This window comes from Oncorhynchus keta, chromosome 28 (assembly GCF_023373465.1).
Source record: "Oncorhynchus keta strain PuntledgeMale-10-30-2019 chromosome 28, Oket_V2, whole genome shotgun sequence".
NCBI classification, from domain to species: Eukaryota; Metazoa; Chordata; class Actinopteri; order Salmoniformes; family Salmonidae; genus Oncorhynchus; species Oncorhynchus keta.
Window position 1 is genome coordinate 3,245,684 of NC_068448.1, and position 14,297 is coordinate 3,259,980.

General features: G+C 42.4%; 1 protein-coding gene across 1 annotated transcript in view; it reads right to left on the bottom strand.

Annotated features, from left to right (window-relative positions):
• The window catches only part of cacna1fb (calcium channel, voltage-dependent, L type, alpha 1F subunit), a 245,620-nt gene extending 231,592 nt beyond the window's left edge, over positions 1-14,028 (bottom strand). The window contains exons 1-2 of the mRNA XM_052484435.1: positions 13,653-14,028; positions 4,018-4,381 (exon numbers count right to left, since the gene is read on the bottom strand). Coding sequence (XP_052340395.1) covers positions 4,018-4,381; positions 13,653-13,674 — 386 coding nt within the window. The 5' untranslated portion in view covers positions 13,675-14,028. The remainder of the gene's footprint in view (positions 1-4,017; positions 4,382-13,652) is intronic.
• Positions 14,029-14,297: the final 269 nt, after the last annotated feature.

Consider the following 14,297-nt stretch of genomic DNA (forward strand, 5'->3'; position numbering starts at 1 on the left):
AGCTGAGAAAATTCAATTGACAAAAGGCCACACTCGCTTTTTCTCTCTCCACCTCTCTTTCTCCCCTCTCTGTCTCCCTCTTTCTCCCTCTGTCTCTCTAGCTAACCTGCCCCTCAGGTAGTTGTCTTCTCTATTAACTCGGACTGAACTAGAACTCACCTTTAGAATAATAAGTGGTTTGAATCTGGGTCGTCTTCATGCCACATGCCTGGCAACTCAGACTGGTATCATGGACTAGACGTAACATTGTAAATGTAAAGTGTGATACGTTATGTTTGGTATGGTTACATAAGACAGAAGGTTACTTAAGACATGACCGAAAAAAAAGGGTAGTTGGTCGTGGTGGATGGGTGGGCGTAGATAATGCCTAGCAACCCAAGGGTTGTTTGAATCTCATCACGGACAACTTTAGCATTTTAGCTAATTAGCAACTTTGTAACTCCTTACTACGTTTTAGCTACTTTGCAACTACTTAGCATGTTAGCTAACCCTTCTCCAAACACTCCAAACACTAACATGAACTTTTTTAGCTAACCCTTCCCCAACCTTAACCAATTAACCTAATCCTAACCCTAACCATTAGCCCCTAAATCCTAGACAATCTAGCGTTAGCCAGCTAGCTAATGTTACTGTTAGCCACCTAGCCACCCATAGCTAACATTAGCCACGACAAATTGGAACATACAAAATGGATAATGGACATCCACAAATTAATACATACCATACGAAACGTAACATAACATATCATACTACATGGAGGGTCTCGGTTTTACGTACAGAATAATACAAAATGCTCTGAGACCAGGTTGGGTCTCACTTTTCTGTGTATTGTGTGTCTGTTAAGTAAGTTAGCTCTAGTGAGTGTCAATGTTTCCCTCACTGGTAATAATTTAAATGTGGAAATGTGGGTAATGTTTGGTTGAAACGTTGATCAACCTTTATTCACCCACTCAAAAAAACAGCCAAAGGATTGTTGAATAACGAATAATGTTTATCACTATGCTTTTCAGCCTGTCACACCCTGATCTGTTTCACCTGTCTTTGTGCTTGTCTTCACCCCTCTCCAGGTGTCGCCCATCTTCCCCATTATCCCCAGTGTATTTATACCCGTGTCCTCTGTTTGTCTGTTGCCAGTTCATCTTGTTTTGTCAAGTCAACCAGTGTGTTTTTTTCGTGCTCTTGTTTATCCTATTCTGTGTTTTTCTAGTCCTCCCGGTTCTGACCTTAGCCTGCCCTGACACTGAGTCCGCCCACCTGACCATTCAGCCTGCCCTGACCTCGAGCCTGCCTACCTGACCATTCAGCCTGCCCTGACCTCGAGCCTGCCTACCTGATCATTCAGCCTGCCCTGACCTCGAGCCTGCCTACCTGACCATTCAGCCTGCCCTGACCTCGAGCCTGCCTACCTGACCATTCAGCCTGCCCTGACAACTAGCCTGCCTACCTGACCATTCAGCCTGCCTACCTGACCATTCAGCCTGCCCTGACCTCGAGCCTGCCTACCTGACCATTCAGCCTGCCCTGACATCATTCAGCCTGCCTACCTGACCATTCAGCCTGCCCTGACCTCGAGCCTGCCTGACCATTCAGCCTGCCCTGACCTCGAGCCTGCCTACCTGACCATTCAGCCTGCCCTGACCTCGAGCCTGCCTACCTGACCATTCAGCCTGCCCTGACCTCGAGCCTGCCTACCTGACCATTCAGCCTGCCCTGACCTCGAGCCTGCCTACCTGACCATTCAGCCTGCCCTGACCTCGAGCCTGCCTACCTGACCATTCAGCCTGCCCTGACCTCGAGCCTGCCTACCTGACCCATTCAGCCAGACCTCTCAGCCTGACCATTCAGCCCTGAGCCTGCCTGACCATTCAGCCTGCCCTGACCTCGAGCCTGCCTACCTGACCATTCAGCCTGCCCTGACCTCGAGCCTGCCTGCCACTCTGTTCCGCCTGGACTCTGACCTGGTTTTTGATATTTTGCCTGTCCACGAACTGTCTCTCGCCCCCGTTGTTGTTTATAATAAATATCATGGACTAGAACCATCTGCCTCCCAGCTGCATCTGGGTCTCGCCGTTTATCGTTATACAACCATCTAAAAGCACAACCGAATTCCAATGGGGGAAAAAAAGTCCGATTTTTGGTTTAGCTGCATCAAGTCAGACTTTATTTAACGTGCATTTAAAGTTTGATTAAGTCCTATTCTTCAACTTGGATTTTTTTGGGGGTTGAGATGGAACGTAAAATCCAACAAATCAATTATTTGTTTTTTATTTATTTATTTATTATTTGTTTGTATTTAATCATTCATTTGTATTATTCAACTGGAATTAGATCCAGACTAAGTCAGTGGCACAGACGCAACTCTCCAATCAGAACATCTCATTCAAATGTTAATATTTGGTTGCCTTGACAACCAAACTCAATTCAACATCTAGTTTGTCTAAAAAGGAGGAGTAGGAGGAGCTGGAGATAGATCAACTCTCCAGTAGGAGGTGCTGTAGATAGATCAACTCTCCAGTAGGAGGAGCTGTAGATAGATCAACTCTCCAATAGGAGGTGCTGTAGATAGATCAACTCTCCAGTAGGAGGTGCTGTAGATAGATCAACTCTCCAGTAGGAGGTGCTGTAGATAGGTCAACTTTCCAGTAGGAAGTGCTGTAGATACATCAACTCTCCAGTAGGAAGTGCTGTAGATAGATCAACTCTCCAGTAGGAGGTGCTGTAGATAGATCAACTCCCCAACTCTACAGTAGGAGGTGCTATCGATACATCAGCTGTTCCAAGTGCTACTGCAAACCAATCAGCTGTTCCAAGTGCTACTGCAAACCAATCAGCTGTTCCAAGTGCTACTGCAAACCAATCAGCTGTTCCAAGTGCTACTGCAAACCAATCAGCTGTTCCAAGTGCTACTGCAAACCAATCAGCTGTTCCAAGTGCTACTGCAAACCAATCAGCTGTTCCAAGTGCTACTGCAAACCAATCAGCTGTTCCAAGTGCTACTGCAAACCAATCAGCTGTTCCAAGTGCTACTGCAAACCAATCAGCTGTTCCAAGTGCTACTGCAAACCAATCAGCTGTTCCAAGTGCTACTGCAAACCAATCAGCTGTTCCAAGTGCTACTGCAAACCAATCAGCTGTTCCAAGTGCTACTGCAAACCAATCAGCTGTTCCAAGTGCTACTGCAAACCAATCAGCTGTTCCAAGTCCTACTGCAAACCAATCAGCTGTTCCAAGTGCTACTGTAAACCAATCAGCTGTTCCAAGTGCTACTGCAAACCAATCAGCTGTTCCAAGTACTACTGCAAACCAATCAGCTGTTCCAAGTGCTACTGCAAACCAATCAGCTGTTCCAAGTGCTACTGCAAACCAATCAGCTGTTCCAAGTGCTACTGCAAACCAATCAGCTGTTCCAAGTGCTACTGCAAACCAATCAGCTGTTCCAAGTGCTACTGCAAACCAATCAGCTGTTCCAAGTGCTACTGTAAACCAATCAGCTGTTCCAAGTGCTACTGTAAACCAATCAGCTGTTCCAAGTGCTACTGCAAACCAATCAGCTGTTCCAAGTACTACTGCAAACCAATCAGCTGTTCCAAGTGCTACTGCAAACCAATCAGCTGTTCCAAGTGCTACTGTAAACCAATCAGCTGTTCCAAGTACTACTGTAAACCAATCAGCTGTTCCAAGTGCTACTGCAAACCAATCAGCTGTTCCAAGTGCTACTGCAAACCAATCAGCTGTTCCAAGTGCTACTGCAAACCAATCAGCTGTTCCAAGTACTACTGCAAACCAATCAGCTGTTCCAAGTGCTACTGCAAACCAATCAGCTGTTCCAAGTGCTACTGCAAACCAATCAGCTGTTCCAAGTGCTACTGCAAACCAATCAGCTGTTCCAAGTACTACTGCAAACCAATCAGCTGTTCCAAGTGCTACTGCAAACCAATCAGCTGTTCCAAGTACTACTGTAAACCAATCAGCTTTTCCAAGTGCTACTGCAAACCAATCTTAGTAGGTAAAGGATACTTCCACTCTACGATGGAGAGCGCGGCCCTGCGTATGGGGTTGTTGAGTTTGAGGCAGTAGAGGGCTCTGGGCGCTCTCTGGACCTTGTCAGAACCCTGTATCACTTTCTTATTATGATGGCTCTTCTTCCTCTGGGTCCCCGTGGAACTGGTCGTAGAGTGGAGTGTGTCCGTCCTCGTCATCTTCACTCCTCCGTTTTCGGCCATACCGTCCTCCGTCCACTCCGCGTCTCCTTTCGTCTCCCCTCCCTCATCCCCCTCTCCTCCCTCCTCCTCCTCCTCCTCCTCCTCCTCTTCTCCCTCTTCTCCCTCTCCTCCACCCTCCTCTCCTTCGTCTGTGTTGGTGTGCCCGTTCCGGCCATTGTCTGAGGAAGACGAGGAAGAGAAGGAAGAGGAGAGAGTTAGACCAATATCAGGAGAACTTGACTCCTTCGTGGGTTAGGTTACTCCCAGTAGAGAGATCGTCCAATGTAAAGAGTTATTAAACCAATATTACCCATGTTCCTCTCTGTTCTGTGTTTGTGTTTCTGAAAACCGTAAAACCCAGTTAAACCCATCCCCCACCTCAACCTTAAACCTAACCTTATCCCTAACCCTTAAAAAACACATTTTGTTTAAGTGTGTCTTGATCATGTTCAGTCAGTGGACATTAGACAACTGAAGAACTTAGATAAAAAATAAAAAAAACATTATTGTAATGAGTTTGTATCAATCCAGTCATTTTTATAAGAGCTTTGGTAGACCTTACATTGAAATCAAGACAATCTTTTTTCCCTCATAGCCTAACCTGACGGATCACATAGTATCTTACAGCAGCATGCTGAATCTTGAGAACTTGAAGAACTCAGATAGATAAATACATTTGTATGCTCTGAAGGATTGGGTGTCGTTCAACGCGTGAGACTCCACAGTAAAGCAAGGCTATAAGCAGGGTTAGAATGGTAATACAGAGTAGTTAATAGGTGAAAACAACCATATTGTAGAGAACAGCTGTGACCTATTTCTCCGGAGCCGAAGCAGAGCAGAGCAGAGAGGAGCAGAGAGCAGAGAGGAGCAGAGAGAAGAGATGAGCAGAGAGCAGAGAGGAGCAGAGAGGAGCAGAGAGGAGCAGAGGGAAGAGAGGAGCAGAGAGAAGAGAGGAGCAGAGAGAAGAGAGGAGCAGAGAGAAGAGAGGAGGAGAGAGAAGAGAGGAGCAGATGGAAGAGAGGAGCAGAGAGGAGCAGAGAGAAGAGAGGAGCAGAGAGAAGAGAGGAGCAGAGGGAAGAGAGGAGCAGAGAGTAGAAGAGAGGAGAGGAGAGAAGAGAGGAGCAGAAAGGAGCAGAGAGAAGAGAGGAGCAGAGAGGAGTAGAGAGAAGAGAGGAACAGAGAGGAGTAGAGAGAAAAGAGGAACAGAGAGGAGTAGAGAGAAGAGAGGAACAGAGAGGAGCAGAGAGAAGAGAGGAGCAGAGAGCAACAGATAGGAGCAGAGAGCAGAGAGGAGCCGAGAGCAGAGAGAAGAGAGGAGCAGAGAGCAGAGAGAAGAGAGGAGCAGAGAGGAACAGAGAGGAGCTGAGAGCAGAGAGGAGCAGATAGGGACAGAGTATCAGAGAGGAACAGAGAGAAGAGAGGAGCAGAGAGAAGAGAGGAGCAGAGAAAAGAGAGGAGCAGAAGGAAGCAGAGAGGAGCAGAAAGGAGCAGAGAAAAGAGAGAGAGTCAGAGTGTGTGAGGGAGGGAGAGAGAGAGTCAGAGTGTGTGAGGGAGGGAGAGTGGAACATGCACTAATAGCTTATATGAATCATATTTTTATCATGATGGTTCCTGGGCTGCAGTGAGATTGAGGGAATCCTAACAGACGTTGATAACACTGTTCTCAGTAAAACCTGTCAAGGAGCATTAAATTGAGCCAAAAGCAGTGGGAGAAACTCCTGTAAAAAGTTCAATAGGTATTAGGTTAAGTACTCAAGACTGATAGGGAGGTCGTTTCAATGGTAATTTCGCTGCTCGTTTTGGAAGATATTAACTCTGGATGTCAGAGTTGATGCTCCTGGTGCTACAAGGTATGTTTTAGCTGTCACACAGGAACAGGGCCTTAGCTACAGCTCTATTCGTATTTATTAAGGATATTACCGCTTCCTGCCAAGGCCTTAGCTACAGCTCTATTCGTATTTATTAAGGATATTAACGCTTCCTGCCAAGGCCTTAGCTACAGCTCTATTCGTATTTATTAAGGATATTAACGCTTCCTGCCAAGGCCTGAGCTACAGCTCTATTCGTATTTATTAAGGATATTAACGCTTCCTGCCAAGGCCTTAGCTACAGCTCTATTCGTATTTATTAAGGATATTAACGCTTCCTGCCAAGGCCTGAGCTACAGCTCTATTCGTATTTATTAAGGATATTAACGCTTCCTGCCAAGGCCTTAGCTACAGCTCTATTCGTATTTATTAAGGATATTAACGCTTCCTGCCAAGGCCTTAGCTACAGCTCTATTCGTATTTATTAAGGATATTAACGCTTCCTGCCAAGGCCTTAGCTACAGCTCTATTCGTATTTATTAAGGATATTAACGCTTCCTGCCAAGGCCTGAGCTACAGCTCTATTCGTATTTATTAAGGATATTAACGCTTTGCCAAGGCCCTGCCAAGGCCTGAGCTAGCTACAGCTCTATTCGTATTTATTAAGGATATTAACGCTTCCTGCCAAGGCCTGAGCTACAGCTCTATTCGTATTTATTAAGGATATTAACGCTTCCTGCCAAGGCCTTAGCTACAGCTCTATTCGTATTTATTAAGGATATTAACGCTTCCTGCCAAGGCCTTAGCTACAGCTCTATTCGTATTTATTCAAGGCCTTAGCTACAGTATTTATTAAGGATATTAACGCTTCCTGCCAAGGCCTTAGCTACAGCTCTATTCGTATTTATTAAGGATATTAACGCTTCCTGCCAAGGCCTTAGCTACAGCTCTATTCGTATTTATTAAGGATATTAACGCTTCCTGCCAAGGCCTGAGCTACAGCTCTATTCGTATTTATTAAGGATATTAACGCTTCCTGCCAAGGCCTTAGCTACAGCTCTATTCGTATTTATTAAGGATATTAACGCTTCCTGCCAAGGCCTTAGCTACAGCTCTATTCGTATTTATTAAGGATATTAACGATTCCTGCCAAGGCCTTAGCTACAGCTCTATTCGTATTTATTAAGGATATTAACGCTTCCTGCCAAGGCCTTAGCTACAGCTCTATTCGTATTTATTAAGGATATTAACGCTTCCTGCCAAGGCCTTAGCTACAGCTCTATTCGTATTTATTAAGGATATTAACGCTTCCTGCCAAGGCCTTAGCTACAGCTCTATTCGTATTTATTAAGGATATTAACGCTTCCTGCCAAGGCCTTAGCTACAGCTCTATTCGTATTTATTAAGGATATTAACGCTCTATTCGTATTTATTAAGGATATTCCTGCCAAGGCCTTAGCTACAGCTCTATTCGTATTTATTAAGGATATTAACGCTTCCTGCCAAGGCCTTAGCTACAGCTCTATTCGTATTTATTAAGGATATTAACGCTTCCTGCCAAGGCCTGAGCTACAGCTCTATTCGTATTTATTAAGGATATTAACGCTTCCTGCCAAGGCCTTAGCTACAGCTCTATTCAGTATTTATTAAGGATATTAACGCTTCCTGCCAAGGCCTTAGCTACAGCTCTATTCGTATTTATTAAGGATATTAACGCTTCCTGCCAAGGCCTTAGCTACAGCTCTATTCGTATTTATTAAGGATATTAACGCTTCCTGCCAAGGCCTTAGCTACAGCTCTATTCGTATTTATTAAGGATATTAACGCTTCCTGCCAAGGCCTTAGCTACAGCTCTATTCGTAGCTCTATTCGTATTTATTAAGGATATTAACGCTTCCTGCCAAGGCCTTAGCTACAGCGTATTTATTAACAGCTCTGCCAATTCAGCTCTATTTTATTAAGGATATTAACGCTTCCTGCCAAGGCCTGAGCTACAGCTCTATTCGTATTTATTAAGGATATTAACGCTTCCTGCCAAGGCCTTAGCTACAGCTCTATTCGTATTTATTAAGGATATTAACGCTTCCTGCCAAGGCCTTAGCTACAGCTCTATTCGTATTTATTAAGGATATTAACGCTTCCTGCCAAGGCCTTAGCTACAGCTCTATTCGTATTTATTAAGGATATTAACGCTTCCTGCCAAGGCCTTAGCTACAGCTCTATTCGTATTTATTAAGGATATTAACGCTTCCTGCCAAGGCCTTAGCTACAGCTCTATTCGTATTTATTAAGGATATTAACGCTTCCTGCCAAGGCCTTAGCTACAGCTCTATTCGTATTTATTAAGGATATTAACGCTTCCTGCCAAGGCCTTAGCTACAGCTCTATTCGTATTTATTAAGGATATTAACGCTTCCTGCCAAGGCCTTAGCTACAGCTCTATTCGTATTTATTAAGGATATTAACGCTTTGCCAAGGCCTGCCAAGGCCTTAGCTACAGCTCTATTCGTATTTATTAAGGATATTAACGCTTCCTGCCAAGGCCTTAGCTACAGCTCTATTCGTATTTATTAAGGATATTAACGCTTCCTGCCAAGGCCTTAGCTACAGCTCTATTCGTATTTATTAAGGATATTAACGCTTCCTGCCAAGGCCTTAGCTACAGCTCTATTCGTATTTATTAAGGATATTAACGCTTCCTGCCAAGGCCTTAGCTACAGCTCTATTCGTATTTATTAAGGATATTAACGCTTCCTGCCAAGGCCTTAGCTACAGCTCTATTCGTATTTATTAAGGATATTAACGCTTCCTGCCAAGGCCTTAGCTACAGCTCTATTCGTATTTATTAAGGATATTAACGCTTCCTGCCAAGGCCTTAGCTACAGCTCTATTCGTATTTATTAAGGATATTAACGCTTCCTGCCAAGGCCTTAGCTACAGCTCTATTCGTATTTATTAAGGATATTAACGCTTCCTGCCAAGGCCTTAGCTACAGCTCTATTCGTATTTATTAAGGATATTAACGCTTCCTGCCAAGGCCTTAGCTACAGCTCTATTCGTATTTATTAAGGATATTAACGCTTTCCTGCCAAGGCCTTAGCTACAGCTCTATTCGTATTTATTAAGGATATTAACGCTTCCTGCCAAGGCCTTAGCTACAGCTCTATTCGTATTTATTAAGGATATTAACGCTTCCTGCCAAGGCCTTAGCTACAGCTCTATTCGTATTTATTAAGGATATTAACGCTTCCTGCCAAGGCCTTAGCTACAGCTCTATTCGTATTTATTAAGGATATTAACGCTTCCTGCCAAGGCCTGAGCTACAGCTCTATTCGTATTTATTAAGGATATTAACGCTTCCTGCCAAGGCCTTAGCTACAGCTCTATTCGTATTTATTAAGGATATTAACGCTTCCTGCCAAGGCCTTAGCTACAGCTCTATTCGTATTTATTAAGGATATTAACGCTTCCTGCCAAGGCCTTAGCTACAGCTCTATTCGTATTTATTAAGGATATTAACGCTTCCTGCCAAGGCCTTAGCTACAGCTCTATTCGTATTTATTAAGGATATTAACGCTTCCTGCCAAGGCCTTAGCTACAGCTCTATTCGTATTTATTAAGGATATTAACGCTTCCTGCCAAGGCCTTAGCTACAGCTCTATTCGTATTTATTAAGGATATTAACGCTTCCTGCCAAGGCCTGAGCTACAGCTCTATTCGTATTTATTAAGGATATTAACGCTTCCTGCCAAGGCCTTAGCTACAGCTCTATTCGTATTTATTAAGGATATTAACGCTTCCTGCCAAGGCCTTAGCTACAGCTCTATTCGTATTTATTAAGGATATTAACGCTTCCTGCCAAGGCCTTAGCTACAGCTCTATTCGTATTTATTAAGGATATTAACGCTTCCTGCCAAGGCCTTAGCTGCCAAGGCCAGCTCTATTCGTATTTATTAAGGATATTAACGCTTCCTGCCAAGGCCTTAGCTACAGCTCTATTCGTATTTATTAAGGATATTAACGCTTCCTGCCAAGGCCTTAGCTACAGCTCTATTCGTATTTATTAAGGATATTAACGCTTCCTGCCAAGGCCTGAGCTACAGCTCTATTCGTATTTATTAAGGATATTAACGATTCCTGCCAAGGCCTTAGCTACAGCTCTATTCGTATTTATTAAGGATATTAACGCTTCCTGCCAAGGCCTTAGCTACAGCTCTATTCGTATTTATTAAGGATATTAACGCTTCCTGCCAAGGCCTTAGCTACAGCTCTATTCGTATTTATTAAGGATATTAACGCTTCCTGCCAAGGCCTTAGCTACAGCTCTATTCGTATTTATTAAGGATATTAACGCTTCCTGCCAAGGCCTTAGCTACAGCTCTATTCGTATTTATTAAGGATATTAACGCTTCCTGCCAAGGCCTTAGCTACAGCTCTATTCGTATTTATTAAGGATATTAACGCTTCCTGCCAAGGCCGCAGCTACTCTTCCTGGGGTTTATTATGGATCCCCATTAGTTCCTGCCAAGGCAGCAGCTACTCTTCCTGGGGTTTATTATGGATCCCCATGAGCTCCTGCAGCTACTCTTCCTGCAGTCCAGCAACATAAAATCTTCTTCAGGCTAGGGTCTATTTTTCTCAATTTCCGCCTGACTTACGTGCCCAAAGTAAACTGCCTGTTGCACAGGCCCTGAAGCCAGGATATACATATAATTGGTACCATTGGAAAGAAAACACACTGAAGTTTGTAGAAATGTTAAAATAATGTAAGAGACTATAACACAATAGATATGGTAGGAGACAATCCAAAGAAAACCAACCAGAATTAGTTTTTGAGAGAGCCCATGCTCTTCCAATGGAACATTTCGGGAAATCATTAAATCTAGCTCCCAGTGTGCAATTCCAATGGCTTCCACTGGGAGTCAGTAGTCTTTGTTCAAGGTTTCAGGCTTGTTTCTTCCAAAACGAGGAAGAATAGTGATTTTTTTTTTGTACAGGGACACAGACTTGGAAATTAGTGTATATGTGTGCAACGAAGAGGACACAGACCTCCTAATATTGTTTTCATTTTGAACATATTTCTTTCCGTATTAAATATTATAGTTTAATTACATTTTAGGGTATAAAATTAATTAATTTAATCTGAGGATTAAATAGAAACGTATTTTGACTTGTTTTAACAAAGTTTAGCGGTAGGTTTTGGGGTTCCTTTCTCTGCAGGTTGAACAAGTGGATTACTCAAATCGATGGCGCCAACTAAACAGACTTTTTGGGATATAAAGAAGGATTTTATCTAACGAAACGACACTACATGTTATAGCTGGGACCCTTTGGATGACAAATCAGAGGAAGGCTTTCAAGACATAACCCTAACCCTGTTGAAGACATAACCCTAACCCTGTTGAAGACATAACCCTAACCCTGTTAAAGACATAACCCTAACCCTGTTGAAGACATAACCCTAACCCTGTTGAAGACATAACCCCAACCCTAACCCTGTTGAAGACATAACCCTAACCCTGTTGAAGATATAACCCTAACCCTGTTGAAGACATAACCCTAACCCTGTTGAAGACATAACCCTAACCCTGTTGAAGACATGACCCTAACCCTGTTGAAGACATAACCCTAACCCTGTTGAAGACATGACCCTAACCCTGTTGAAGACATGACCCTAACCCTGTTGAAGACATAACCCTAACCCTGTTGAAGACATGACCCTAACCCTGTTGAAGACATAACCCCAACCCTAACCCTGTTGAAGATATAACCCTAACCTTGTTGAAGATATAACCCTAACCCTGTTGAAGACATAACCCTAACCCTGTTGAAGACATAACCCTAACCCTGTTGAAGACATAACCCTAACCCTGTTGAAGACATAACCCAAACCCTGTTGAAGACATAACCCTAACCCTGTTGAAGACATAACCCTAACCCTAACCCTGTTGAAGACATAACCCTAACCCTGTTGAAGACATAACCCTAACCCTGTTGAAGACATAACCCTAACCCTGTTGAAGACATAACCCTAACCCTGTTGAAGACATAACCCTAACCCTGTTGAAGACATAACCCTAACCCTGTTGAAGACATAACCCTAACCTTGTTGAAGACATAACCCTAACCCTAACCCTGTTGAAGACATAACCCTAACCCAAACCCTGTTGAAGCCATAACCCTAACCCTGTTTAACCCACATCTTAAGTGGCCATAATTATAATGTTAAATGTAAGTTTTAATTTTTTTCAGAACAACTGTGCTGCTAACCACAGCCTACATCTTGTCATGGAGGATATCCTTAAAAGTCTGTCAAATAATTGACCCTGCTCCTTTGTAAGGAGAGATATTTCTGTGTCCTGAAACAGAGTTGGTAAAAAAATAATAAAAATAAATAATAATAATAATGATGTCAACCAATGGAGAGACAAAGATGGCCATTATGAAGCCTGGAGTTCAGTTCGGTTCTGCATGAGAGAAACCACAAGATGGGCTGCTGCCGTGTATTTGAAACGGTTTCTTAATCCTGGTCCTGGGGACCCAGCAGCACTACACACTAACAACATCTTTGATAAGTGGAATCAGGTGTGTAGCGCTAGAGGACACGCTAACATGTGCAACCACTTTAGTGTCCTCAGGACTACGATGCGTACTACTGTTTATTACCGTATTTTAAAACTGCGTACTGGAATGAATATAAAGAGGTAGAAATACGTTATTGGACACGGTTTGGTTATTGGATATTGGATACCGGGGTGGTGTTTCGTGAATGAAATGCAGAAAAATTATGACTGTAAGAAGAAACGTGGCATTTTACAACCAGGTGCCGATATGTCAATGTTCACTGCATCACACCACAATAAGCACATATTAATTATCCCCTTGAGGATGGATGAAGTACTCACCATTATTTTCTGTACTATTTAACTGTTGTCACATTAGATTTGCGCCAATGCACATTCAGAAAGAGAACAAATACAGTCATTGAAGTGAACCATCAAAAGAAGATACTGAAGCGGACTCTATTGCACTGTGTCTGTGTGGTAAAATGTACAAGAATATTCATCCATTTATAAGGTCATTGAAAAATTACCGTCAAATGTCTCACTTTAAAAATAAAAATAAATTGAAAATCAACAACGGCTTTAGGCTACTGTCCCTTGTCACAACTTGTAGGTAAAAAAAAAACTATAGCCTTAATGTTTTAGTTTTAGTTTTAGTTACACGGCATAGAGATTTGAGTTGGTTAGGTTCTGTCAATGTCAACGGGAGAAATGCAGGCCACGAACGTATGTGAGAGAAACAGCTGTCCACATCTGCCGAAAGGTGACGCGTAACGAAATGTAGGTCTGCCGTTTTTCTCTACTCTCATTAATCCATAGTTGTAATCTGAATTTAGAAGCAATAGTTATAGAAAATTCTGACTTCCGATCGACACTGAATCGACAAAAATAAAAATAATGTCTCATAAAGTTGCGCTTCTGTAGAGATCCGTTTATTAAGTCTAAAAATAGGTACTACGAAAAGAAGCAAACATTTGGATAGAAAATAAATAATTCAAAATGAAAAATATATACAAAATGTTCTGTATTAAATTGAAAATAAGATGTAAACAGTGAATAATTGATGACAATATTCTTACTTTTGCGATTGTCCTCATACATGTCGGGGATTGTTGCCTTCAGCTGATCGCAGAGAAATGCATTATCCTCAGACAGGAGTTCACTTTTTTCACTGTTTATTCCACGTTTATATCCCAATAGAAATCTCTCCAAGTTTACATGTTTATATATTAAAAATAAATACACGCGAACTTGTTTACATTTTCAATGGGGTTTCAGCTTCATTCCAAAATGATTTCCATAGTAACGTCAGATCAATTAGCAACCGTTTCAATGAAACAGTAGTAGTATACAAAAGGAGAATCCGTCGACTTGTGGTGATTTTAAAAGCCTAGTGTTGATTCTTTTAAAAATAAGAAATATATTGCAAATCCTTTCACATTAATCTCACTGGGTTTTCTCTGTTCACTATCTGTCTCCGTATTTAAGCCATCAATTCAGGATTAAAGAAAAAATGTAGTCCTTTAAAGGGGATGGCAGCCTAGAAACTTATTAAAGGCAGGGACGCGCTCGGCGGCAGAAGGTTAAATTACATGACGACAGAAAATTATGTGCTTAGATAAAGTCAGATTTGTAAACCCAATGTTGTTGTAACAAATTGAATTGCTGTTATTACCTTCCTTATTAACACTTTATAAATAATATGAATATCATAAGTAGCATAC